Source organism: Exophiala xenobiotica (genome assembly GCF_000835505.1).
Source record: "Exophiala xenobiotica strain CBS 118157 unplaced genomic scaffold supercont1.6, whole genome shotgun sequence".
Taxonomy (NCBI): domain Eukaryota; kingdom Fungi; phylum Ascomycota; class Eurotiomycetes; order Chaetothyriales; family Herpotrichiellaceae; genus Exophiala; species Exophiala xenobiotica.
Window position 1 is genome coordinate 3,033,714 of NW_013562489.1, and position 22,126 is coordinate 3,055,839.

The window sequence follows — 22,126 nt, forward strand, 5'->3', positions numbered from 1 at the left end:
AGTGTGTCGTACTGTACCGAATATCACATCTGCCAGCCCGTGGTGAAAGTCGAGGAGGCCTCGCCATCTCCCAGACCAAACCAGTACATGTCGTTGAAGGCGTCGACGTCGAAGGGAAAATCCGAGGATTGCAGTAGTCCCTGCTGCAATGAGGGCGGCTGCGGCTGCGGCTGCGATTGGTGGCCGGGGTGCATCGTCACTTGCGCTTGCTCTTGAGGCTGAGGTTGGGGTTGATTTCTCTGAACGCAGTTCTGATGATATATCTTGACGTTGGACCACTCATTGGCGATGCGTTTCAAGAAGTGGTCTTTTTCTTGGTGACCCGGAGAGGCGCCGGCGCCGGCCATGGCCATCTCGTGTAGTGCTTTCGCCCGGTGGCAGAGAGTTTCTAGACATTTGGCCAGCCAGGAGGCTCTTTGAGAAGATTCGACACCGCCGTAGTATGTCGAATCTAGAATGATGGAGGACTTGGTGCAGAGCATTACCGCGAGGTTGAGTTCTACAAAATTCTCGTCAAACATGGCCCAACTGGTGGAGTGTCGACAGGAACGAAAAGCCCAAAAATTCCAAACCTATCATGCTTCAAGAAGGGACGGGACAGGCTTTTTCGGGCAAGGGATACTAAGTACTTACGACGCCAGTCCATAACGCCCCATTCGGACATTTCGTCGAGGGACAGCTCGAGGATGTCCGACAGATCCTTCATGGACGCCGAGAAGCATTCGTAGATGATAGAAATGCGAGTGACGGATGGCGTCTGGCCTTGCACGAGACCGTACAGGCCGACTTCGTGGATGTATGCCCGGCTACAATGGTATGCGCGGTGAAGGTGCCCTGTACTTAAGTCAGTCCGCTTCCCTCTGGGATCACTTTTGAGAGAAGGCTTTACCATTTACTGATGTAGGAGGCGGAAGGGTAGCTCTCCATTCATCGAGTTGCCGCACCAGGACTTTCACGAGTAGTTGGATTTTGTCGTCGTTCAATTCGCAGATCCGTTCCCGTGAGCCGGAATCGAAGGTCATCAAGACCAGTTCCGCGAGGGCCATATTCTTGACCCAGTAGATGAGAGTCGAGTCGGAGGGGCATTGCGGGTCACTGGCCAGCGACGAAGCACAGTCTTCCACATACTGCGTGTGTGGCAATAAGCTGTGTCTTCGAAAAGCTAGACAGCAACTGCGATGGTCAGAACTTGTCATGATACGAGCGAAAAGGTCGTCCCTCTTACAAAGTTGAGACAACATGAGCAGCGATAAAGGCTCTCCGGGCTTCATAGCTCCAGAACCTCGAAGACGTGGCCTCATTTGTTTGTGGATAGATGGAGCTGGAATTTAGGAGGAGGTCATGTTGAGTTACGCTCAGAGGCTTTTGCGTTATGCTAGATGGTGTCAGAAGGCTCTTCAGTTAAAGGACTCAAAGAAAAGGGAGGCTGGAGTAGGTGCTGCTTTGCAGGGACAGGAAGACTTACCCCAATTCAATTGCCATGGTCACAAGGATCGTGGCCAGTCTGTAGCCTTCAGACCGAAAGGTGATCGTGTAGAAGTGGCACCTGTGGTAGGTGTCAATGACTGGAGGGTGAGGAAGTGAAGCTGGCGTACCAGCCGAAGTACACGATCAGGCCTTGCAGAAGGTCCAGGGATCTCTCAGACTGCATAAGAAATTTGTCGCTCAAATCTCTGAGGAAACTGGCTCGAAGCGTGGCTTGACGTGCTGAGTTCCTCCAAGACGCGACGATGAAGATGGCCTGGGCCAACATGGGTCGTTCCTCGATCAAAGACGCAGCGCGGCATGACTCGGGAAGAATAACGAACGGGTAGTTGGTCTGAGACATTCGCCGATATGCGGTGATGAGGGAGTCGCATTCTTCCAACGGCAGCATTTCAGTACCGACAACAGCGGGAAAGATTGATTGGGAGCCCCCCAGTTGTGAGGTACTTCCTGTATCTTGTGGCCGTCTGTCAGTGATCGAGGAAGGTTGATACTGTGAGCTGCTGGGAGCTGGTGATCCCTCTGCCTGGACATTCCGTCTCAGGAGGGTCAATATCTCAGAGTAACTGCTCTCCAGATGCTCTACTCGTCCTCGTACTGCTCGCGTTGTCAGCAAACAGGATACGAAATGGTCGGGCCTATGAGTCACATCGTGCTTTTCGCTCTCTCCGCTTGGCTTCGGGGAGCTGACATTGTTTTCCCAGTCTTGCACATCTGTCGGACGCAAAATGAACAAGGCGTCCCATTTCCTGCGTAGCCCAAGTCTCTTACCTGTGGCAGCAGTCTACCCGTTCAAACACGCATCTCAGCTTCTTCTCCCTACATTCCTTGCAGGCGGGGATTTTCTTCTCGTCTGGCATTTGGCTCCCGTGAATGGCGGACCTCTTCGTGTTTCAGCTCAAAAGGTCGAGATTGTCAGTATCCGACTGAAGGATCATTCATAAAGTACAGCAGCCGCGTCATGCAGTAATATTATTAATCTCGACCGGCCTGATCACTGCTCCACTTGCATGTCCAGAGGGTCTTAGTGATGGGTTCTCCTTCTCGTCCGTATGAAACAGTTGAAGAGAAGATACGGTGATCGGGAGTGATATGTGGCCGAAGCTGCCGAACCGGCGATGATGTGCGTATCAGCGTATTCCGAGAGTTCCTAGTGAATTCCTCCGACCAACAACAACAAACCTCCCATCACCTCCCCTCTTTCATCCCGTCCAAGGGTTTGTTGTGGCGTATTCGGGTGCAGAAGGCCAAGTTTTGACTCGCGACGCCGAGATGATAGCATACCTGATGACATTCTCAAAGGTCCGCGGGCTAGGCTTCTCCGTTTATGAAGAGATGTGTTTCCTTGCATATATATGCCTCTGCCCGGAGCCTGCGACATGGTTCTTTGTATCTTCTGCCTCATGGCATTATTGACCTGCAGACATGGTGCTTGAAGCAGAGACCCCAGCGGAGACCCTAACACTCTCAGAAACAAGACCGAGGCGAGCTCTGAGCCCGAATGAGGAAGAACAGTGCGGCCAGAAAGGTTGCGTCAATTGTACCTCTGACGGCCAGAGCCAGACATCGCAGCAGCTAGCCGTCGAACCGGTCACAGATTGGTCACAATATACGCTGAAGAAGAGACTATGGCGGCCATGTGTAACGGACTTCAACCGAATCATTGGGTTCAGGTACCGTGGAAGTGGAACGGCCATCGACCCATATATCGTTCAATGGCTGGACTCTGATGAGGAAAATCCAAAGGCATATCCGTTACGGTTCAAGGTCGTCCTCAGCAGCTTGATATCTTTCATGTGCCTATGCGTCTCCCTGGCCTCCTCAGCCTATACCGGTGCGACCGAACACATCATGGCAGATTTCCATTGCAGCCAAGAAGTCTTCCTGCTCGGTCTCACCTTTTTCGTCCTCGGTTTTGGCACCGGGCCTCTAGTCTTTGCTCCTCTCTCAGAGGTGCTTGGACGTCGAAACATCCTCCTGATCTCCCTGGTATTCTACACGCTCTGGACCGGGGTGTGCATAGCGGCACAGAACATCCAGAGTCTTATTGTCTTTCGTGCCTTCGCTGGCACAATCGGCTCGGCTGTCATGGTCGTACCAGGAGGGCAGGTTGCCGACATGTTCGAAGCCGAGCAACGTGGTGTGGCTATGGCAGTATTCTCCGCTGCCCCCTTTCTCGGCCCAACACTGGGCCCCTTCATCGGCGGATTCCTCAGCGACGGTGCCGGATGGCGTTGGTTATTCGGGTTGCTCACATTGTATGCTGCGTGTCTGACTGTTCTCGGCATCATCTTCGTTCCAGAAACCTACGCTCCGGTGCTGCTACGGAATCGAGGGAAGCTGCTGAGCAAAGTCACGGGAAAGATCTACATGACGAAGATTGACCTAGAACATCCCCCCGATTTCCACAAGATGGTCAGGAATGCACTGGTCCTGCCTTGGGCACTTCTGTTCCGCGAGCCCGTCGTGCTTCTACTCTCGGTAAGTGTACTGCATACGTCAACCAATGCTGGACGTCCTTTTACTGACAACACGTCTAGATCTACATGGCCGTCGTGTACGGGACACTGTATCTCTGCTTCGCGGCCTTCCCCATCGTCTTCCAAGAAGGCCATGGCTGGAACGCAGGCGTTGGCGGGCTCGCTTTCCTTGGGATAATGGCGGGAATATTCATCGGCATCGCCCTCATCATCTTTGACAACAGGCGCTATTCTCGCCTACACCGGGAGACCGGAGGCTTTGCACCGCCGGAAGCTCGACTGCCACCAGTTATCGTCGGGGGAGTGTTCGGCATCATCGGCCTCGCCTGGTTCGCTGCGACCACATCTCCCAGCGTGCATTGGATCGTCCCAATCCTGGCCGGCGTGCCTTTCGGGACGGGCTTTCTCCTGATCTTCATGTCGTGCACAAATTATCTGTAAGTATCTCATTGCCACACAACGCCTCATGTTCTTCCGTAAAGATATGTGCAGGGGGTGAGAACTGATGTGTTGAACAGGATCGACTCATATGTAATCTACGCCGCGTCGGTGATGGCTGCGAATTCGATTCTCCGCTCGATCTTCGGTGCCGTGTTTCCTCTGTTCACAGTCTACATGTACGAGAATCTCGGAACACACTGGGCCTCTGCGGTGCCTGGGTTCATTGCGCTGGCGTGTTTCCCGTTTCCGATCTTCTTCTACAAATATGGTGCCGTGATTAGGCGGAAGTGTAAGTACTCGGCGCAGGCTGCAAGGTATCTAGACAGTCTAAAGAGCGACCTTGAACGGCAGAAGTCCAGAGGGGAGGGCAACGAACATGGGGCAATGTCTGACAAGGAGAACAGCAACATTGCTTGAAGTTGTGTGGAGGAGTTCGGTTGAGTTATGGCGTTTACAGAGGTATAGATTGTCTAATCATTTGAAGAGGAGCCAGCAATCCAATGATGGACGCATGCCGCAATGTGTAGATTTGGACAAGCCCGGGCGTCAGAGACGATTGGTTTAATATCTATGAAAAGGGCTATTGAGGTTGGGAGATTACAATGCGATCATTTTCAAGCAACATCTTCTTCAGGTTAACTTCGGCCTGGACGGGATATATTGCAGTACTGCTATCTGGATTTCATGCTCTAGTCAGCATCTGCTCGGCCCATTTAACTGCTTTCGATTGCAAGCGAAGGCTTGGGTGGGTGACAAAATCTGCCGCGGCTTTGAATTCCTCAGCACTAGTGGTGTCAGGCTCTCCAGCACGGGGAGACTCTTCATAGAGCTGAACCCTCTCCTCGGCAAAGCTTTTCTCTCGCCCGAAGAAGCATGCCCTGCGCATGAGTTCGACCAGCTCGGTTCCTTGCGCCCGCAACAAAGCAGCATGTCCGAGGTTCATGTCCACAGCTTCGGCCTCGGAACCAGGTATGTCTGCAGGGTTGGAAGCAGCTTGCACAAACACCTTAACATATGGGAGCATCACAGATTCAGGACGACCAACAGGTGGCCAGCGTTGAAGGACTTTCCGTCGCCGGGTTTGGGACTGAGGCGTTGCTGATGTCGGTGGAGAAATGATATCTGAGACGAGCGTAGCTTCGCCGTCACTCGTCACTTTAATCTCAGAAGAGGATCGCAACTCTGAGCCTGTTGGAGCTGGAGATGACAATGAAGTGTTTAATGTGGAACGCGAGGGACCACCTTGGTGCCAGTCGTCATCGTACGGACCAAGGTCATCGCTATCGCCAAATCCGTCGTTTAACCCCATCTCATTCACCAACTGATTGCCTACTGTTTGCCCCAATGGTGTGTCTCTGCCTGGAGCCCGCAAAAACAGCAGTGGACTCGCAAATGGGTCGAAGTAAGACGATGGGGTCGGGAACAGCTTCGCTCGTAACTTGATTAGGTCTTCCGCCGCTGCGAGCACGGATGCATCGTCGACACCTAACCGCGTGACTTTCTGCTTCTGTCTCTTCCGTGGTATGGACCTGGCACTGTGCAGTCGTTCGACGATTTCGTCCAAGCTGACCCAGTCCACCATCGGCTCAAGTACCGCCAAGGCATGTATGTCATTCGGTTCCGTCAATGCCAACATGGTTGCCAGGGCGCCGCCGATGTGGCTTCCCAAGAGGCAGATCCGGGGCGGCTCATCATGGCCTTCATTGAAGGGCGAGGTGGAGGAGGTCAGGTAACCAAGTGCAGTTGAGACGTCGTGGACAGGGGTGGGGAAAGACGTCTTTTCATCGGTTGAGGTGTCGGAGCCGAGTCCAAGTCGATAGTTGATTGTCACAAGAGATATGTTCGGTAGGAGTTGACCATGTAGCTGCGGTAGGACATCGAGGGAGGTACTGTTCAACGACGGTCGAGGCGGAAGGTGAACGAGAAGATTCCGTGGGCCATTGTGTCCAGCAACTGGCAGCGAAGGAGAGACGACACTATATTCATCATCAGTAGGAACGCTCAGCGTTGTTGAGAGAAACATACTCGAGCCTGATGTGTCGGTTCAGGCCTATGGGCAGGTCGATGCTCTCACATTGTCGAGGGCTCACCGGAGCTACTGAGGCTATCGATCGCCTGTAGAGCCACCATGTGGAAGTGACGAAATGCGTTCTGCTGGATGAAATGAGGGTGAGGGAGCCTCCACGGCCGCATTGTAGCAGCATCCCATGTCGACGTGGTTGTGCTCAGAATGGAGGATCGTGGATGGTCACATGGTGCACTTCTCGACCAGTACTGCGATGCTATACGGTGGACTGCTGATACGCTGTGTGCAGGAATGGCCGTGTAACTTGTCCATTGGATGTATTATGCTATGGATCATGCCCGAGGAACATTGTCTTCTATCCCATCGTTGCCTGAGCGTGTACTCAGGGTCCAGCCTATGCAGACGAGAATACTTCTTGAGTGACTATTCATGCTTCTGAATTCTTCGCGTCCCACCCAGGACATCCATGACCTTCGGTTGTGTGGTAATGCCGTATTTGCGATTACTGTATGCGCAAAATTTGTTAGACGATCGCTGGTTGACAGGCCGTCACGGATGTCATTACATTTTCATTACCCGCTCTGTATCACCAGGTAATAAGGTACGGTCTCGTCTGGTCTATATATCGATCCCTGCGGCAACTCTTTCGAATGCACAACCGATAATGAGCTTCCTCGGCATCGCACTCCGATCGCACTATTTCCGGTCCTCCAAATTCAACGACATGTCCTCAATTCAAAGACCGGACACTGACGCTAATGGCTCACAAAATCTGTAGGGATCCAATGGCATCACTTCGATGTTCACTTGTCTGCTCGATTTCCTACATCGAGCAACCTTGCATACCTCTACATGTATACCCGTCTTTTAGTACTCGAGTACCTACACCCTTCGTAAACTCTAAGGCTCGGCAAGCATGGCATGGAAGGAATCCTAAGATGGACGTGGTTGGGCTATATGAACAGAGGTCCCCGAGCTGAGAAGCATGCTTTCTGGACTACAACTCAGCATCCTCTCGACCGCCAGTGATTGTCCTGCTACACCATGTTCCTCATCAAGCTGCTGGCGACAGGGCTTATTGCCTCGAGCGCATTTGCAGCATTTCGGCCTTACAACGCCTACCGTGACAAACAGTTCTCCCAGACATTCTATGATCTTACAACATCCTCAAGCGTACCGGCGGCATTGGACCATACACCGACCGCGTGGGCTACGGAATTGACCCGAACCCGCCTGAAGGATGTCCAGTCGACCAGGTCATCATGCTGATGCGCCACGGCGAGCGCTATCCCGATTCTTATTCCGCTGCTAAGATCGAAGCCACGCTGGCCAAAGTCTACGCTTCCGGGATCACCAGATGGGAGGGCGATCTATCTTTCTTGAACGGATGGACCTCGTACCTCTCCAATCTAGCCCACTTGGAGCAGGAGACCTTCTCCGGTCCATATTCAGGTCTTCTAGACGCCTTCAAGCGAGGCTCAGAGTACAGTTCTCGGTACGGACATCTATGGGACGAAGAGTCGACCATCCCAATCTTCGCCGGTGGCTACGAACGCGTAGTAGAAACAGCAAGATATTTCGGCATGGGGTTCTTCGGCTACAACTATTCGACCAGCGCGGCAATGAACATTATATCTGAAAATTACACCCAGGGCGCCGACAGCCTTACCCCGACTTGTCTCGCAGACACAGGCTTGGTAGCCTGCTTTTTGGCGCAGAGGACTCTGCCACAGTTTGACGTCGCCGTACAGAGGTTCAACTCCCAGAACCCAGGCCTCAACCTGAACTCTTCCGACATCATGTCGCTTATGAGCGTGGGCACCTTTGAACTTCAAGCTCGACCATATTCGCCCTGGATCAACGCATTCACCCTCGACGAATGGGTTGCGTTCGGGTACATCCAGGATTTGTCCTACTATTACTGCGCAGGGTAATTCAACCTCTTATCCTGTTTCCTAATCTCAAAGTAACTGACCAAAAACACCCTAGACCTGGCGATCCCTATCAGGTTGCAGTCGGCCAAGTGTTTGCCAACGCCTCGTTTGCCCTTTTGCAAGCTGGTCCCGAGCATCTGAGCATGTCCTGGAACTTCGCTTACGATGCGTACATCACGCCCGTGCTTGCAGCACTAGGTCTGAATGTCCCTGCATCTCCGCTGCCAAACAATTCAATCCCGTTCCCAAATCCGTACAACTCCGCCGACATAGTCCCCATGGGCGCTCACCTTGTTCTAGAACGACTCTCGTGCAACGCCACAGCCATGAGCAGCCCTGGGGTGTTCGTCCGGGCTCTGCTCAATGAGGCGGTTGTGCCTTGGCCACAGTGTCAAAGCGGGCCTGGCTTCTCGTGTCCATTGGATGAATTCGCGGGCATCGTGGGACAGATCCCCAGCTTCGTGGAGACGTGTGGTGTGGCGAAGGCGGGATATCCCGAATACTTGGACTTTTGGTGGAATTATAATACAACCACAGCATTGAAATATCAGAACGGGCCAATTACGTATCAGGAGAAATACACATTAGTCTAGGTAGAGATATATATTGACGAGTATACTACGAACTACAAACTACAACCATGTCCCCCATCACTAGTACCAGGCATCATCAGCCTATTAGAAGTGCCAGCATGGGTTGATACAAGGCTGCGGAAGCAAGGGGTTGCAGAGCCAGGGCCGCCAAGTTGCCATTGCCCAGGAGTTTCTTAGATAGTCGGAACATCAAATACCTGCTTTGTTTTCTACCTCCGCTGTAATTTTGCGGAATGAGTCTTTGATTGGAGACAGATTGAAGTTGATAGAACTCTGCAGAGACCCGTATTCTATTTTGTTGACTTGTAAGCTCGATTCCTGGCGGAGAGTTAGGCGTGCTGATCGACAGCTTTGCCCACAATCTTCATCATCTTCCCCATAGCATCAAACATCTTGCGTGGAGGAAGTGGAATGGTAGGTAGTCGTTCAACAAGTTGTCCTTGGGGAAAATTCTTTGTTTGTAGAGCCGGATGTAGGCCGAGGGGTTTCTGTCACATATGCTGGAAACAAAGAGTATCGGGACAAAGATAGGCTGAAAGAAACATCGGATCACGCTTCATCTTCCTTTGCTTGCGATGCTACATCCTGTCAAAACCTTTTCCCTGCAGGAAGGGCAGAAGCCTCTTGCCCAAATCCCACGAATCTAGGAGGCCATGACCTGAATGCGAAATCGGGCTCCGCCGTTCTCCTCCGGCTTCACGTGCGATTCTGGGCGGCCAAGTTCAACTTCCTCGTGCCTTCCCCCTTCCCCCTATCTTGAGATGCGGTGGCGAGTCTTGCGTAACATATTCGTCCGAAGAGAGAGAGATATATCTATATATATATATGAATATATGCTTAGAAATGGACGGACTCTCTGGGAATACCAGAATCGCGGGGATCAGATGGGCTGGTCGAAGAGGTGGAGCACCAACAGGTTGTGGGAACTCCCATGGCCAGACTCGCAGACTTACCTCTGGGGAAATTGCCATCTTCTTGATGGTATTTCCTCATCGACACAAGGCTGGGCAACATGAAGCTCCCGCAGTTCATCATGCGAGCCTTCGCGGCGCAGTGCTCTCGATGACCTCTCTGCACATGCTGTACCACTTCATGCGAGGAGAGTTGAGGCTGATATTCACGCCCTCGACTTTCGCGCGACCGTGAAGGCATACCCAGGCAACCACGCTGCGCTGCATTACAGCTTTCACTGCCCCGTTCGTGAAAGTGTTGCTGGACGACAAGGCTGTGACTCCGAATACGACGCAGTGCTCGTGTGAAGATACCACAACATGTTTATCTTCTCGCTCGCAAATGCGTGTTCTTGCTTTGCTTTCTTCCATCCACCACCCTCAAGACATTCAGCAAGATCTTCCATATCATCATCAAGAGTCTTTGACTGAATTCAAAAGCATCATCAACATCTTCCCCTTCGATACCTTACGACAGCGGCGAGAAGAAAGTCGAAAGCAACCACTTTTGAATACCTCCCAACTTACACAAGAAACACACCTTGACATAACAACATGGGCTTCAAAACCAGCTTCAACAAGATGGGCAAGTCCTCAACACCTGTAAGACATCAACATGCTTGTTGATGACCAGGACTGACAATCATGCAGCTGAAAGTCGCCATTGCTGTTGCCGCAACCAGGAGTGGTATGACAAGGGACGAGGACAGCAACTTACCTTCAAGGTTGCGCCTCGGTCATGGCATCCCGACGATTCAGGGACCGCGCCTAGGCGACGTCGCCCGCGCGCAGATCGTTCCACCTCGCACAGGTGCAACAAGATCAACCAGGGGCGTAAGACCTGGAGTGTTCTTTACCCACATCATGAAGCAGGGCAAGAGCAAGGCCTCTGCAGAAGACATCCTCCGACGCGTTGCGCATGCTCAGTTCGCAAAGCACAGTGAAGGGTCTGTGGCAGTCACACAGGCCGAGACACCTCGACAACCTTATGATGTCCAAGTGGTAGGGACCAACACCACAACAGGTAAGTCGAATACCAGCATAGCATGCAGACACCAGCTGACATGGTCCAGAAGCCAGCGAAGAGCAGTGCCTGACCCTGGTAGATGTGCCGAGGAGCCCTCGCCTGTCTTTGGACAACTTGACTATGGCCCGGATCATGGATCCGGATCATGTCTTGCCGAACCCAATCATCGAGCATATGGTGCAAGAACTTGTTGCCAGGCCTTGCATAAGGTTGGTGTTGACCAGTAACTCGGCTTCAATGCCTGTCCAACCTCAACCAATTGTCGAGCAACTTGAGGAACATGTCACCGACAATGCTGCCACTGTCGTCGGCTCGGCTGTACTCCCTCAATTGTTGATGAACGATGAAACAGCCGGGGTATCTGATGACTCGGATCTAGTTTCGATCATAGACCTGTACTTTGATCGACTTCCATTGGACTACCGGCAAGTCCCTGCGACTTCAGGTGGCTTGGCCGAACCTGAAGAACTCTCTGAAGAGGATGAAGAGTCTGAATCGGACGAAGGTGTTAGACTTCCAAATTTCGTTCAAGACAATGGCCTGCAAGAGACGGGTGAAGCAGAAATCGAGCTTCAAGAAGTTGTTCCGGAACATCAAGAGGCAGACGACGGTGAAACGAATGCACAGAATGAAAGTGATGATGATGATGATACATCGTCGTCTTCTCATGACGCTGGGCGTACCACCAACTCTTCCAGAATACCATCGGCGTCGACAGCCGCCACATCTGAGAGCGTACATGTCGCGGCTGCACACTTTCGAGCCCCATATATCGAGGCCAAAGGACAAGAGGAGATTCAGCAGCTGACCGACAGTCTTCAGCATCAGCAATCGGTGACTCAAGATCTTCGACTCCAAGTACTTGAACGGGAAGAGGAAGTCGAAACGCTCCAAAAAGTGTTGAAAGCGGTCCAGGATGAGCGCAAACGGTTCGAGGTCGATCAAGACAACTCTGACGCAACGATCCAAACTCTGAAGCAGCAGCTGGTCCTTAAGGACAGAGAGATTGCCCAGGAGAAGGCAACAGCAAATGCTGCCTTGCAAGAAGTCCAGCATCTTCAGCGCACCCCCTTGGTCCTCGGTGATCAACAGCTCATCTTCGAGCGAGGCCAAGCGCTTGCGCATGTGCAACATTACGCCAACCAAGCGCAACAATACCAAGCGATTGCGTTGGCTGCTAGCGAAGCTCGTGCCAATTTGGAAGAGACAGTGCAACAGATGGAGCAGACAGGGGCGTATTTGCAGCAGCGTTTTGTTGTCTTGGAGGAAAGAATTGAGCAGGCTGATGATGCGATCTCTGGCCTGGAGCAGCAGAACAACCACCTTGTTCAGCTGAAAGACCAAGCTGAAGGCAAAGTCAATGAGTTGAGAAGCCGAGTTGAGGCCTTGACCAGAGACATAACAGTCGAATATGTCAAGGATCCTACTCCGGCTATTACGAACCCCCTGATCATTGAGCCCAATGAACTGCGGGACCTCCAGCAAGCATTCGAGATGTCGCAGCAGAGATGTGCAGACCTCACTGAGGCCTACCGCGACTTGAATGAACAGCTGCAGCAGAAAGAGGCAGAGTCAGTGGACCTCAGTACAAGGGTGATCTTGGAGAGGAAGAATAGAGCAAGGCTCTTCACGAGTCTTGAGAAATGGCAAGAAAAGATCGAAAATTGGAAGGAGACAATCCCTGGAATCGCCAGGGACCTGGCACTCCTTGAAACAGACCCTGGTCTCATGGAGCTTCTGGAGAGCTCCAAGGTGCATGAAGAGAATGTGAGGCAGGAGCTGGAGTCTCTCTCAAGACGAAATCACGGCCTCGAGGCCCAGATACTCGATATCGAACAACAGCATGCCAGGGAGTCGAAAGTCCTGAACAAGGGCATGGAGGAGGTGCAGGAGGAGAACATCCGCATGGATGCGGAAAACGCCAATCTCCATGCCTTGCAGGATGTGATCAAGGAGTTGCAGGATCAGGTCGCCAGCTTGACGGGTACGGCCGATAGCTGGAAGCAACAGTGCCTCCATAAAAAGTACGGCGACACTGCGGTGGTCATCGAGAAAATGATGAGACAGGAGCTAGACCGCCATACCCACGAAAGAGAGGCCTTGTACCGGCGACTGTGTCAATACGACTCCAAAGTCCAGCTTCTCGAGCTCGATCTGAGCTGCATCAGAGGATGGGTAGCCGACAAGATGTCCGGCATCCGGTACCTAGAGGCAGAGCGGGACTGGTATCATGCGCAGGTGATTGCACTGCGAGAGCGCTTTGCCTCGGACTTGGATTCACAGCCCCTCGACGTTCCATGGGATCCGAATTTTTCGACTCTGACAAGCGACCAGGAGAGACAACAGCTAAGTCTCGAAGATGCCATCATTGCTAAAGTGACTGGCTATGATCTCGGCAGAGCTGATGAGTTGGCCAAAGCTGAACAGAAAGCTGCCACAGAGAAGTGCCCGCATGGCATTACGGCGCTTGAGATTTGGTCTGGCATTGCGACTGGCGTCAATGTAGCCGCATGCCAAGGGTCGCCCCCCTGAGGCCGGGCCGGGATTCGAGGGCAAGTGTGAGACTTCGGAGGTGCGGGCAGGTGGCGGGACAGCAAAGGCAACACCATCTTTTTCTGAGCCTTGTCGAGGGGGAATTTCGATGTGCCGATGGTGACTGCACGTGTTGGTTCCCAGGGTGGAGGAGTATGATGTTGGATTCTTTTGGGCGGATTCCGTTGCGAGCAAAGAACAGGGGTTTTGTGTTGCTCTTGGACTTGGCATTCGATTTAAAGCAGGAATATGTTGAGCTGCTATGACTTCTGATAATGTAAAATTGGCAAAGCGTCAAATTGAAATCTGTGAGGGTCGTGTGCAGCCTTGGGAGATCGCAGAGAGGCACAGCGGTGGAACAATAATAATGGCTGAATGATGTGTGACACTGGACCGGCTCCAACTAATTACTTGGCAGTCAGTATTAGAGCCTTGGCTATTGGATGGGGTAAGTTAGCCGGAACCCCTTCTCGCCTCATCCTGTCACGCCAAAAGTGAACAGTGACCTTCCATTTCTGGGCTCTTCACGCCTGTTGTACGAGTACAGAATTGTCTGAGCGGCGTCGGCTTGTGCCACTGACGCACCTTGATTGTCACTGACCTCCTGCCCTCGGATCTGTCTCCAAAGGGCAAATGTAGGTCGATTGAGCGGTGCGCGCGCTAGGAATCTTGTCGCCGTTGACTCAACGCGCCTTACCCACCTGAAATCATAACATGCAGTCGTACGACCGTTGCAATTTTCAAAAAGACAGATGATCTGGTGCTTCGAGCTGCCAGGGCTGTCTCTCACAGATTGCAATGGATACTAGTACCAATCCACAGCATATCCCTCCTTTCCCCAGGGACAGTATTCACCCAACTACAGGATTCTACTGCCCCTAGATCTCAAGATCTGATATTGCCCCTCAACACTTGCCTCAGCTTTACGATGAACTTTCAAGCTGTCGGTTATTCCTCTCTCCTCATCCTCCTTTCTTGAAGAAGCTCTTGATCGTCGTCGTCCACCTCCAGCATATGTTTCCGGCACATCTCACGTTGGCGGAATCTTCTCAGAGATGGACCAAGCTGCTCCACTACTAGTACACAACGAAAATGATGATGTCTCGCTCCAGGAACATTCAATGCCCCAGCCTGACGAAGACCTTGATGCGGGCACTGCTGGATCTCGAACAAAATGGACAACCTTCCTGACCTCTACGCTCAAATCGACGAACTTTTGGGCATTCCTGCCACGCTACATTCAGCCTGGTGGCCGACAAATGTACCAAGCCAGACGTTCCCCTACTTCTTACCTCGACGCTCTACGTGGCTACGCAGCCTTGCTAGTCTACATCTACCATTGTTGGGATCTACCAGAATCTCCCATATTCCGATTCCACTTTCTTCGGGTCCCCTGGATTGGCGGCGCAGGCATGGTGGCCATCTTCTTTGTCATCTCAGGCTACGTCCTGAGCTTTCGGATCGTGAAGCTGATTCGAAACGAGGAATCTGCGAAGCTGCTCGACACTCTTGCCTCATCGATTTTTCGGCGCTTCCTACGGCTTTACTTTGCCACGGGCTTTGCAACGTTGGTGTCAGCCTGTTTCGTTTACCTCGGCTGGTTCGTCCCGTACGAAGACCTTCGACAACGTACTATCCTAGCTCAGCTGTTGCACTGGTTCCGTAACTTTGTCTACAGCAGCAATCCGTTCGCGGACATCGAGGGCTGGATACATGAAGGTGTCTTTTTCACAAGGTACCTGGCTCAGATGTGGACAATTCCGGTCGAATACCGTGGCAGCATCGTCATCTTCGTCTTCTGCACGGCGGCATGCAAACTGACGACAAGATCCCGCTTCGTATTCTTGTGGATTGTGATTTTCTTCAGCTACTACTGGCGCGTCGCCTACGTGGTCGAGTTCATGTTTGGTGTATTCATCGCGGAGCTCTCCCTGATCCGACACCCCGAACGACATGGCCGCCCCGCTTTGGAGGTGGTTCCCGACATGTCTGCACAAAGCGATGAGAAGGAGTTTTTGCGCCCCAATCGAAAGGCTTGGGTAGATTGCGCCACCCAAGTCGCGTCATACGGGTTGTTGATACTAGGCTGGTTCCTCCTTGGCCAGCCTGATCCACCAGACCTAGGCCTCTCAGGTCCTTGGCCCTGGCAGTATCTTCACGCGCTGATCCCCACCTGGTATGGGGAAGCAGCCTACACGTTTTGGCCGTCAATCGCTGCTTGCTGCGTTGTGTTGGCCATTGACCTCAACACCACGCTTCAGCGCCCGTTTGAGTGGAGTTTCTCACAATATCTTGGTGATCTCTCATTCGGCGTATACGCCATGCACATTATACTGATTCACGCGGTATACAAGCCTGTCATACTGGTCTGGCAGGCGCGGCATCTGGGAGACTCGACTCTCGCCTTTCTCCCTGGTGCGATAGCACTTACGCTTCTTGTCCTGTGGGCCGGGGACTATTTTTCAAGGGTGGATAAGAAGATCGTACAATTTGGGAGATGGCTGCAGACTCGGCTCTTCGTAAAGTGGGAGTAGCAGAGTCAAACATCATCTTCCTACCGTGTATGTAGAAAGCATAAGTACTTTGAGTAATTCAGACTTTCAGCTGGGCTGGGCTTCTTGACATATCCGTGAGCTGCTTCGCTCATTACTATCAGAACAAGTGTTCTTAGCGTCCAAAGCAGTTCTGATTCTTCCCAAGAATCTGGCCCTACTACATCTATCGTCGAATTGAAACAACATGCAGGTGCGAACTATGAAAATCCGGTGGTCCCATGTCGCATTGGTTGGGATATGGCAGTGTTCCATGTCATGCCCCCTGACGTGGTCGTGGAACTTACAGTGGGTGGGTGGACGTTGGATGGAACTCGGTTTCGGTGGATTTGCAGAGTCACAGCACGGACTGGTGGAGGATCCCCGCCCAAGAGACCCATTGACGTGCAGGGAAATCATGCAATTTCGACACACGAGGGCTGACATATTCGGGTCCTTGATGTCATGGTCCGCATGAGAACAAAATCTCTACTATCTGTGATGCCTCGGGCTTCCAAGCTGCTTTCGCCAGCTCCACTCAAGCCGGAGGGCGGGTAAATCGTATTCACAGCGGTCATTGAAAGCCTCTTGGACGTTAGAGCGTGCCAGGCAGTCTGTATGCAGCTACATACTCATAAGAAGGGTATTTTAGAAGATAATACTAGTATTCTGTACGTGATACACTTTTATTGTCAGCTATTGGCTTGAAGCTTTCCTGCCACCCACCGGGCAAACGTAACCGATCGCTCGTCAATGGCTTTATGGAATATATGAGCGCACAGCAGGACCAAAGCCAGCATGACTATGTACCCCGACAGCCATAGGTTGATGAATTGCTGTGTAGACAATACTGAGGTGACGTCAGGATTGATCATGGTGATCAGTTTCGGCTGAAGCCAGTACCAGACTGACTTGATCAGAGAGCCATGAACCAAATAAAGGGCGAAAGATATCTGACCCAGATAGTTCGCAAAAGCGTTGGTGAAGAGCGGGGCAATGATGGACGACGTGGCAACAGGCCAGGTCACCATGATGGCTCCGATTGCTCGGATGAATCGATCTTTCTCCCAGAGATACCTGGGAACCATCATCAAAATTGACGAGAAAGCCGGATACTGCTCCGTCCTTTGAGGCGGAATAGACAACAGAAACAGGCCAGGCACAAACATCAACAGCCCCAGAAGCTCTCGAAAACAGGGCTGGAAGCGCGTGACAGGCCAAGGCCTAGCATAGCCTTCACCGGATAGCTTGAGTTCGTGGGTATGCTGTGGTCGCACTGCATAGAGAGAGTCATTTGACTTCTGATGTTGGATAGTGTCGACTTCTGCAAGGATCATTCCTGCTAAGAATAGCGACTCCGGAAATCGTTCCGTGAAAAGGCAATTCAGGAAGAATATCAGGTGTATACCAAGTCTCCATCTTGGTCGTATCCTCACGGTACCGACCAAAATCGCAAAAATCAGCATGCTGCATCTGAATTCGACCGGTATCGTCCACAAATGTCTGTCATATATGATGCCAGAGGGGCGAGCCATCTCCTCGCTTTCATAGGGAAAGTTTGCCTTTCCCCAAGGAACTGTATTATCGACGAGACGATAGCAGTCTTTGAATCCGCTGTAAAGCTGGACCATGAAGGGACCCACACGGCTGGTCGGCTGTTCCTGAGGTCCTCGGACGCCATCATGAGTTTGGTCGTAGAACACACTGCCGGCTTCGAATAGGTTTAAGCTCGTCATTATCGAGGCGACCAAGATAATAGCCATGGATGGTAGGTATAAGCGGAATGCCCGCCGAAAGACTGCCGAAGATATCGTCGACAAGGCCCCTGCGACGTTTTGTGAATAGAGAAGGCGTAAGGGCTTCGAGACAAGAACATATCCGGAAATGACAAAGAAGACGTCGACCATTGCAATTCCGGACCACGTCAGCGAGATGAACGGTTGGTACATGAATCTCTTGCTGAGAATTTCAGGTTCAGCTTCTTCGAGACAGTTGCCAAAGGAATATGCGTAATGAGCATGGAAGACAAAGAGGCATGCGATCCCACGCAGTCCATCAAGAGATGTGATCTTTGCCGTATGTCTTCCACTTTTGTCCGCCATATAATTGCCTGGTGCCAGCATCGAAAACAGGCTCGACACAACCGAGAGAATGAGTCTTGCAGAAGTGTAAAACCATGAGCTCGAAGGGTCGCTGGAGGGGTCCCACGAAAAGCTCGATTTCTGAGCTGTATGATGCTGTGGAGAGGATGCTAGCGTGTGGTAGGCTGGATAATCTGAGGCAGTGTGTTCTTTGATGTCGAGCATGAATGCAGCTCGCGGGTCTTCTAGGCTTGAATGCGCCGTATAGTCCTCGAGGACCAACATTTTGGACGAAGGGCCTATAAGCGTAAGCAATAAGGTTCCTGTTGTAGACTCTGCTTCGCCGGTATGGATGATTAAAAGAAAGACGATCGCTCAGTCACAGCCAAAATGCGGAGGAGTTGATCTGAGCTCACCTAATCTACACTTACCGTGCACTCAATCAACGTCTAGATCATGCCAAACCGTATGCGGTTGGTGGCGCCATCCTCGCGTGAACGTAAGGACATTAGGCTACGTCCAAGAAGATTGACTGTCAGCCAAGACAGTTGGTATATCTGGGTTGGGTAAGGAGCATGCAATCTCCAATCTTCATTGTGTTGAAGCTTCCAGTGCCTGCGGAGAGGATTCTGATGATCTGAAGTAGCTGATAGGGGCCTGGCGATCCTAGTGAGTACAATCGTGTGATGCCTAGAAGTACCAGGGTTGTGCGGATGGAGCGAGGGATGCAAGATTGAAACATCTGCATCATGCCCTTAGGATTTTCGGTAAAGATTGATAGGTGGAATGACAGGTGTCACAGGTCGTTAATGTCTTGCGGGTTTCTAATCCGTTCAAGTGGCATTGTGCCCTCATGTACGACCGTTGGAATCTTGATTAAACCTGGCGTGCCTGGCGCGTGTAAATTTTATGTGGCCAGGATGGCACGAGCGGCGAGAAGGGAAGCTACCTAGATTCCATTAATCACGCGTTACTTCGCGTGTTCCCATGACCCACGATCGCCCCCTGAGCATCGAGTCCTATACCAATATAGGGTAAGCGCGCAGTATTCTCGTATTTGTGCTGAAGTCACGTGGCATGTATTTGGCGAGGCTGGTCAGGCTGAGCAGCTGAGAGAGTAACACCGATGAATGAGCAGGATGTTCCAGTCTGATCATCGAGATTGTCGAAGGGAATCTCATACAATATTTAACGAGATAAATTGATGTCGACCAGATCTACCACTGCCACCACTGCCATGCCAACATGTCCAGGAAATAGTACCGACTGCCTATTGGGCGAGCTTGTGGACCAAGGCCGCGGCTTTGATTGGAACCTCCTCAACTTTGCCTTCACTGCCATTCTTAGCATTCTCGCTTTGCTGGTCGCATCGCTTGCGCTGCTACAAGGCTTGCTTGCCGCTGGGCCAGGAAGACTGAAAGCGAGTCAGAATGTGCTTGGGTCTACCTACGGCAGGACGGCGCGGACGCGCTTCGATTGGACAGAGTGGAGGTTCCGCACGACGGTCCAAGTTCCAATCATCGATGTCCCGCAAATCATCTCAGCATCGCCACTGTCATTGCCCGTGCACCACCCTCCACAGCAGGTCTCTGGCATGAAGAGGGTCTGGAAATCTTTCATCCTTTGCGTACAATGCTTGGCCCGTCAAGACCGAGCTGCTGCCGAGGACCATGAAAAGCATGACGAGCCTCATCAAGACTCCGACAAGGCGTCACGAAGGCGGCGGAAGCGGCACATCTTGCCCTTGTTCAATCTCAAGCACCATGCTCGGGACATTAAAGCAAGGATTACAGACGACTCTGCTGATAGCGAAGATGTATCGGCAAGCTGGGCGATGCTGCTATGGCATGTCGACCTTGCCGCGGTCAAGCTGCGAACGCGATATTGCAAAACCGATCATTTGCCTGCAGACGTCCCGGCAGCGCCTGCATTTGCAACTATCGAGGCCCTCATTATTTTGGCGGTGCTTGCTGGATGTACATCTTACTACGTCCGGCAAGATCTTCCCCTGGTGAAAGGTCCGCAGGTTCAAATGGTGTTCAGACAGCATCCCAGCCTCGGGCTAGTAGCGACTTATCAGAGCTACAAAGAGCGCCTTGGAACAAATTCTCCTCGCTTGGAGCACACCCGTTGGGCCTGTGTGGAAGCACTTGGCCACATTCGTTATCTGCAGCAGCCCTTTCTGGAGATCAGATGTCTTCCCAAGGGTCAGATCGACGTGAGGACTAACCTGAGCTTCCTCCTTGATGTGTTGCAGTTACAGTTGCAAACCCGTTGCAATCATGTCTCTTGCGCTAACCACATCAGAGATATAGGGTCGTGGCCGCGGTTTCTGGTACAGCACAACAGCTATATACAGTCGATGCTGTTGGTATTGCTCTTTGCCGATAGACCTCGGGTCAACTTGTTGTTCCCGCTGAGACTGTTCCGTCAGTACGAACATGTGCATTTGCTGATAAGAAGCAGCCCGAGCTGGCGTGATGATCCTCGAAGCGTGATCGAGGCATTAAAAGTCTTGCCTGCAAGTGGGAAAAGCCTCCTCCTATTCAGGTGCCATACATCACGCCGGCAAGTTGCCATCGACGCTCAGCATTCCAAAATTGAAGCTCACCACCTGAGTCTTGGTAAATCTGGCGTGGAATCCCAACCGCTCATAGACGACGATTTGACGGGCAATGCTCAGCAAACTTGGTTCGGACCTGAAGTCTTCCCCGGTCAAGGTGTTCCGCTGAAAGACTTCCCTCTTCACCCCAGCCAGTTCTTTGGATATCCACCAGAACAAGAGCAAAGGTCACTATCCGCAGCGGATGGTGACTTACTGGTATCCGCCGACACACTGGATCTGTGCTTTCACTGGCGTGACGGTGCTCAATATATTAACGATCTTACCGTGCCTGAAAAGACCGAGGCCCGCAAATGGCTTGCCTGGCAATTAGCCACCATCGATTGTTGGTTGAGATCCTTTGGAGGCCAGGATTCCTTGTGCGCTGCGTTGAATTTACTGGCCAAGCTACGTGTTACCGCGAAGGACGTGCTGACGGTCAGAGATGGCCCTCCATATCCTCGACTTGCAATTCTGGACAGCGAACGGTTACAAGACTCACCATCGCCTGCAGATGCAAACCTCAAGTTGGATGAAATCACCGATGATGACCGTAAGAAACAGCTGGTACTTTACAGTGGTAGAGGAGACAACGTTTCCCGAGGAGAAGCTCACCCAGACTTTGCCTATCTCTACGATTCAATCCCAGCAGACAACGAGAACGCTGCTCAGCTCCTTCTTGAGTGGAACACAGACGAGGGGCAGTCGGCTTCGACTGAGGAGACTGACCCTGCTGGGCATCGCGTGCGGGAGCCACGCGAGGACGAAGACTACGTTATGTCACGCTTCACAAAGCACATGGGGCGTTGTGCTCGATGCCCAGATCTCTATGAGATGCATCTCCAGCAAGGTGCGGCGCTCTGCGATAGGGGCTGGAGCTACGCCCGCGAAGTCGCAAGATATATATATCCACACAACGGGAAGCCATTCTCGGTCATCGACAGAGAGGAGGGCGATGAAGTTGAGTTGGAGCTTGACGAAGACATCTCAGAGTTGATCAGAGCCTTGCTGTTCGCCATGGAACATGGTCTGTGGGTCGAGCTCTTTCGACGTGGCACGGACGCGTCTTCAGCACCTCCGGGCCCAGGTATCGCATCGTCAAGTCGGCCGATGTCTCCTGGAAGAGGTAGAGAGGCATCAAGGCCACCAGCTGATGGTGGAGGAGCAAAGCGTGAGCAATCGAGGGAGAGAGTGAGACAACCAACTGAACCGATCTGGCAGCCTCGGGATCGCCTCGAGGCTATGGAAACTCTGCTCTTGTTCCGCGGCATTCTGTACGCTGCGCTGGCTAGCACGGCGATAGACAGCAGTGATATTCTGGAGATGAGGGATCGAGATGAGATTGTACAAGTCTTGTAAGTAACGAGAATATATCCCTGTGAGTATATAGATTGAACACTATACGTCGTCTCACCGGAAGTTGTCTTTGCAAAAAGGCCACATA

General features: G+C 52.1%; 8 protein-coding genes across 8 annotated transcripts; 4 read left to right on the forward strand and 4 right to left on the reverse strand.

Annotated features, from left to right (window-relative positions):
• Positions 1 to 23: 23 nt before the first annotated feature.
• On the reverse strand, positions 24 to 2,345 carry PV05_10398 (uncharacterized protein; the record flags this gene model as incomplete). The annotated part of the gene is made up of 8 exons (XM_013456833.1): positions 24 to 499; positions 634 to 834; positions 890 to 1,173; positions 1,226 to 1,375; positions 1,466 to 1,546; positions 1,596 to 2,082; positions 2,135 to 2,199; positions 2,257 to 2,345. The coding sequence occupies 8 exons, from the start codon at positions 2,343 to 2,345 to the stop codon at positions 24 to 26; spliced, it is 1,833 nt and encodes a 610-aa protein (XP_013312287.1).
• A 445-nt stretch (positions 2,346 to 2,790) lies between these two features.
• PV05_10399 (uncharacterized protein) lies at positions 2,791 to 5,023 on the forward strand. Its single transcript, XM_013456834.1, has 3 exons — positions 2,791 to 3,966; positions 4,026 to 4,402; positions 4,484 to 5,023. Exons 1-3 carry the CDS (start codon positions 2,911 to 2,913, stop codon positions 4,821 to 4,823), a joined length of 1,773 nt encoding a protein of 590 aa, XP_013312288.1. The 5' UTR covers positions 2,791 to 2,910; the 3' UTR covers positions 4,824 to 5,023.
• Positions 4,930 to 6,626, reverse strand: PV05_10400 (uncharacterized protein). The gene is made up of 2 exons (XM_013456835.1): positions 6,432 to 6,626; positions 4,930 to 6,382 (listed from the first exon to the last, which is right to left on the reverse strand). Exons 1-2 carry the CDS (start codon positions 6,608 to 6,610, stop codon positions 5,089 to 5,091), a joined length of 1,473 nt encoding a protein of 490 aa, XP_013312289.1. The 5' UTR covers positions 6,611 to 6,626; the 3' UTR covers positions 4,930 to 5,088.
• A 1,068-nt stretch (positions 6,627 to 7,694) lies between these two features.
• On the forward strand, positions 7,695 to 8,959 carry PV05_10401 (uncharacterized protein; the record flags this gene model as incomplete). The annotated part of the gene is made up of 2 exons (XM_013456836.1): positions 7,695 to 8,362; positions 8,422 to 8,959. The coding sequence occupies 2 exons, from the start codon at positions 7,695 to 7,697 to the stop codon at positions 8,957 to 8,959; spliced, it is 1,206 nt and encodes a 401-aa protein (XP_013312290.1).
• A 500-nt stretch (positions 8,960 to 9,459) lies between these two features.
• PV05_10402 (uncharacterized protein) lies at positions 9,460 to 13,802 on the reverse strand. The gene is made up of 2 exons (XM_013456837.1): positions 9,913 to 13,802; positions 9,460 to 9,772 (listed from the first exon to the last, which is right to left on the reverse strand). The coding sequence occupies exon 1, from the start codon at positions 12,068 to 12,070 to the stop codon at positions 11,378 to 11,380; it is 693 nt and encodes a 230-aa protein (XP_013312291.1). The 5' UTR covers positions 12,071 to 13,802; the 3' UTR covers positions 9,460 to 9,772; positions 9,913 to 11,377.
• Positions 13,803 to 14,306: 504 nt separating this feature from the next.
• Positions 14,307 to 16,082, forward strand: PV05_10403 (uncharacterized protein). The gene has a single exon (XM_013456838.1). It carries the CDS (start codon positions 14,524 to 14,526, stop codon positions 16,000 to 16,002), a length of 1,479 nt encoding a protein of 492 aa, XP_013312292.1. The 5' UTR covers positions 14,307 to 14,523; the 3' UTR covers positions 16,003 to 16,082.
• Positions 16,083 to 16,638: 556 nt separating this feature from the next.
• Positions 16,639 to 18,964, reverse strand: PV05_10404 (uncharacterized protein). Its single transcript, XM_013456839.1, has one exon. It carries the CDS (start codon positions 18,363 to 18,365, stop codon positions 16,692 to 16,694), a length of 1,674 nt encoding a protein of 557 aa, XP_013312293.1. The 5' UTR covers positions 18,366 to 18,964; the 3' UTR covers positions 16,639 to 16,691.
• A 353-nt stretch (positions 18,965 to 19,317) lies between these two features.
• Positions 19,318 to 22,101, forward strand: PV05_10405 (uncharacterized protein; the record flags this gene model as incomplete). The annotated part of the gene is made up of 1 exon (XM_013456840.1): positions 19,318 to 22,101. The coding sequence occupies one exon, from the start codon at positions 19,318 to 19,320 to the stop codon at positions 22,039 to 22,041; it is 2,724 nt and encodes a 907-aa protein (XP_013312294.1). The 3' UTR covers positions 22,042 to 22,101.
• Between the last annotated feature and the right edge of the window lie 25 nt (positions 22,102 to 22,126).